Source organism: Manacus vitellinus, unplaced genomic scaffold (assembly GCF_001715985.3).
Source record: "Manacus vitellinus isolate BGI_N305 unplaced genomic scaffold, ASM171598v3 scaffold_78_pilon, whole genome shotgun sequence".
In the NCBI taxonomy this organism is placed as follows: Eukaryota; Metazoa; Chordata; class Aves; order Passeriformes; family Pipridae; genus Manacus; species Manacus vitellinus.
Genome location: NW_021940807.1, coordinates 447,877 through 451,730, shown reverse-complemented (window position 1 = coordinate 451,730; position 3,854 = coordinate 447,877). Strand labels below are relative to the sequence as shown.

Sequence of the window (3,854 nt, the reverse complement as noted above, 5' to 3'; positions counted from 1 at the left end):
GAGCCCCCCAAGTGTGGGCAGGGGGGGCTCCCTCCGCCCCGGGGGCAGGAGAGTCAGAGAGGTTGCAGAGGTAGAGGGGAGGAGAGTAGAAGGCCCACAGCAGCTTCCCATCCCCAGAAGGTCACTTCAAGGTCCAGCAGTGACCTCCCAGTCCCAGGAGGTCACTCTGAGGTTCAGCAGTGGCATCCCATTCCCCGTAGGACACGTCAAGTTCCAACAGCAGCTTCCCATCCCTGGGAGGACACTTCAAAGTCTAGCAGCAGCTTCCTGTGCCCAGGAGGACACCTCAAAGTCCATAAGCAGCTTCCCATCTCTGGGAGGTCACTTCAAGGTCCATCAGCAGCATCTCATTCCTGGAAGGTCACCTCGAGGTCTATCAGCAGCATTCCATTCTTGAAAGGACACTTCAAAGTCCATCAGCAGCATTACATCCCTGAGAGGACACCTCAAGGTCCCACAGCAGCTTCCCATCCCTGAGAGTACACCCTGAGGTCCAAGAGCAGCCCCCCACTCCTGGGAGGACCCCTCAAGGTCCAGCAGCAGCACAGCACCCCTTGGAGGTCACACCCTGGCTTCCCACCCCGTCTCCTGGCACGGTTCCCGCCGGGATGGGCACGGGGTCGGCGCGGGGGAGCGGCCGGTTCTGCCGCATGTGGGTCCTGCGGTGCACCTTGAGGTGGTAGAACCTCTTGAAGGTCTTCTGGCAGATCCCGCACTGGTGGGGCCGCACACCGGCGTGTGCCCAGTGCTGCCGGACGAAGTCGGAGATGCAGGTGAAGCTCCAGTTGCAGCAGGGGCACAGGATGAGGTGGCGGCCGGAGTGCTGGCGCTGGTGCACCGTCAGGAAGCTCTGGCTGGAGAAGTTCTCCAGGCACTCGCTGCACGTGTACAGCATTTTCCCGGGGGACAGCGGGCACCTGGCAGGGCTGGGCTTCTCCCACACCGTGCCACGGTCCCTGCTCAGGGCTTGGGGCTGGGAGGCCGGGCACGGTGTCTGACTGGGACACACCTCTGGCTGATTCGGGGGTTGGCAGATCCCACTGGCTGCCCAGGTTTGGGGCTGGGACGTTGGCCAGGGTGTGTGGCTGGGACACGCCTCCGGCTTTGAGGCCTGGAAGGTCCTGTTGGCCACCCAGGCTTGGGGCTGGGATGGTGGGCACGGTGTCTGATTGGGACACACCTCTGGCTCTGAGGGCTGGCACAGCCCGTTGGCTGCCCAGGTTTGGGGCTGAGATGTTGGGCACAGCACCTGGTTGGGACGCACCTCCGGCGTTGAGGGGTGGCAGGTCCCGTTGGCTGCCCAGGTTTGGGGCTGGGACGTTGGGCACGGTGTCCAGCTGGGACACTCCTCTGGCTTTGGGCCCTGGCAGGTCCCACTGGCCACACACATTTGGGGCTGGGACGTCAGGCACAGCACCTGGCTGGGACACACCCCTGGCTCCAAGGGCTGGCTGGTCCCGTAGGGCACCAAGGCCTGGGGCTGGGATGTCGGGCACGGCACCTGCCTGGGACACACCTGAGCATCCGGGGGCTGGCATGTCCCTTTGGCCACCTGTGTTTGGGGCTGGGAGGTCGGACACGGGGTCCGGCTGGGACGTGGCTCCGGCTCGGAGGGCTGGCACGTCCCGCTGGCCGCCCAGGCCCGGAGGTGCCGCCTGATTTTCTTCTTGGACATGAACTTGCGGTCGCAGTGCACACAGACGTAGGGCACCGAGTTGCTGTGGCTGCGCTGGTGGATCAGGAAGTTGATCTTCAGCAGGAAGCGTTTGCTGCAGATGGGGCAGGAGTAGAATTCCCGGGTGGCATTTCGCTGGCAGCCCGCCGGCCGGCCCACGCAGGAGCCCTTCTCCGGCTTTTCTGGGCCAGAATCTACCTTTCCTGGTCCTTTGGGAATGTCAGCCGCTGGACCTTGGCCAACATTCCCTGAATCTTTCACATCCTCCTGTTCCAGACCCTTCTCCTCTTCCGCACCCTCTGAGGATGTTCCAGGCACTACTGGCTTCTCCACAGTGACCTCCTCCTGTGGCACCTCCATTGGGATCCCCACCTCGGTGTCTGCTGGGAATTTTTCACAGCCCAAACATCACTTTTCCACACGGTTTTGAGGCATGAACAGCAAAAAGCTTTGCTCCCGCCCTCCCTCACTTCCCAACCCATTCCCAGCCAGCAGCCAGCACAAATCCCAGCCCTGCTCTCCTCTTCCAGCTCAATCCCTGCACTGTGCAAAAGCCAGGAACAGTCATAGCTCACCCCTGCAGATAACCCAGGGGTAGTTTGAGGTGGCAAACACCACCCAGGTAGGACAAGGAAGTCCAAAGCCACAAAAGGGCTTGTCCAGGCAGGCCGTGCCCCATCCCAAAGGGTTTCAAGGCTGGCAACAGGATTTACTGCCAGAGCCCTTTCCTGGAAGCCCCAGGCCTGAAGAGAGTCCCAAGGAGGGGTAAAGGTTCTGCCCCAGTACCTGCTGCGGTGGGAGGTGATGGAGACTGGTTCTGATCCGCTGCTTCCCGACAGCAGGCAGAGAGCAGATGGGAAGGGGCCGGGGATGGCTGGCTGAGATCCCCTGGGACAGCAGCTTCCAGAGGGAGGGGGGCTGTGAGGGCAGGAGGAGCAATGAAGGTGGGTAAGAAACAGCTGGGCAGGGGTCCAGGACCCCTCGCAGCAGCAGTGGGGTTTGCCAGGCACTCACATGTGCTGCAGTTCTCCGGGACTGCTGGGCTCCCACTTTCCTCTGCCGGCTTCCCACTTTCCTCTGATGGCTTCCCACCTTCCTCTGATGGCTTCCCACCTTCCTCTGCCAGGTTTCCACTTTCCTCTACCAAGTTCCCGCTTTCCTCCACCAGGTTCCTGCTCTCCTCTGGTCCCCTGCAGCTCCCCTCACCAGGCTCTGTTGTCTTTGCCCCCAGCATCCCATCACCTCTGGAGCAGCTCGGGCGGGCCAGCTCTGTGGAGGACAAGGACACTTGGATTCCCCAGGAGTCAGGGGGGAGCTCTGATGAGCCAGCACAGGATCCCATCCCACAGGCCGTCAGATCCCTCACATGCAGCTGCTGCTGGGGCAGGGGGGTTCCAAGCTCTCCATGTGTCCCAGTGTGTGTTCCCCGTGACCTCTCCCAGCACAGGCTGTCACAGCCATCACAGGACACCTCCCCATCCCTGGGAGTGCCCAAGGCCAGGTTGGACGGGGCTTGGAGCAACCTGGTCTACGGAAAGTGTCCCAGCCCATGGCATGGGGTTGGAACAAGATGAGCTTTAAGGTCTCTTCCAACCCAAACCAGTCTGGGATTCTGGGATTCTGAGTCCCTGGGGCTGAGGGCAGGGACAACCATGGTCCTGGTGAGCAACCAGGAGCTCCTGGCATGGAAAAACCCCAGTGTCACACACCTACAGCCGGCTCTGGGGACACATCCGCTGCCTCTGGCTCAGACTCCGTCATCGTGCTCAGCTCTTCTCCTCTTTCCAGCCAGAGTAGCAGATGAGGCTTGGACAGGGCACAGTCTGGGCAAGAGCAGGACAGACATCAGGGACACGATGGGACAGGGACTCTGTGGGTGCACCCACAGCTGGGCAACACAGAGCCAGACCCAGCCCAGGAAACTTCTCCAAGTGGGACAGTGACAGGAGTTACGGACACAGACAGGAAACAGCAGGCAGAGCTCACAGAGGAATATGGAAAGCAGCCTGGGACAGCCCCTCAGGAACAACTGCAAGAAAATCCATCCTTGATCCATCCCTGCATCGGAATCCCTCATTATCCCAGAAATTTACCTCACGGATAGGAAAATACCCCAAAAAACAGGAAGGGAATTGTTGAGGCTCCTGACTGGATGTTTGATCAGGAGCACCAAGCAGTG

At 61.1% G+C, this 3,854-nt stretch overlaps 1 protein-coding gene across 1 annotated transcript; it reads right to left on the bottom strand.

The window, feature by feature from the left end:
- Window positions 1-6: 6 nt before the first annotated feature.
- LOC115307978 (zinc finger protein 775-like) lies at window positions 7-2,581 on the bottom strand. Its single transcript, XM_029964685.1, has 2 exons — window positions 2,462-2,581; window positions 7-2,058 (listed from the first exon to the last, which is right to left on the bottom strand). The coding sequence occupies exon 2, from the start codon at window positions 2,033-2,035 to the stop codon at window positions 527-529; it is 1,509 nt and encodes a 502-aa protein (XP_029820545.1). The 5' UTR covers window positions 2,036-2,058; window positions 2,462-2,581; the 3' UTR covers window positions 7-526.
- Between the last annotated feature and the right edge of the window lie 1,273 nt (window positions 2,582-3,854).

Coding starts and splice junctions, on each gene's coding strand:
- LOC115307978 (XM_029964685.1), bottom strand. CDS start 2,035: ATGGAGGTGCCACAGGAGGAGGTCACTGTGGAGAAGCCAGTAGTGCCT.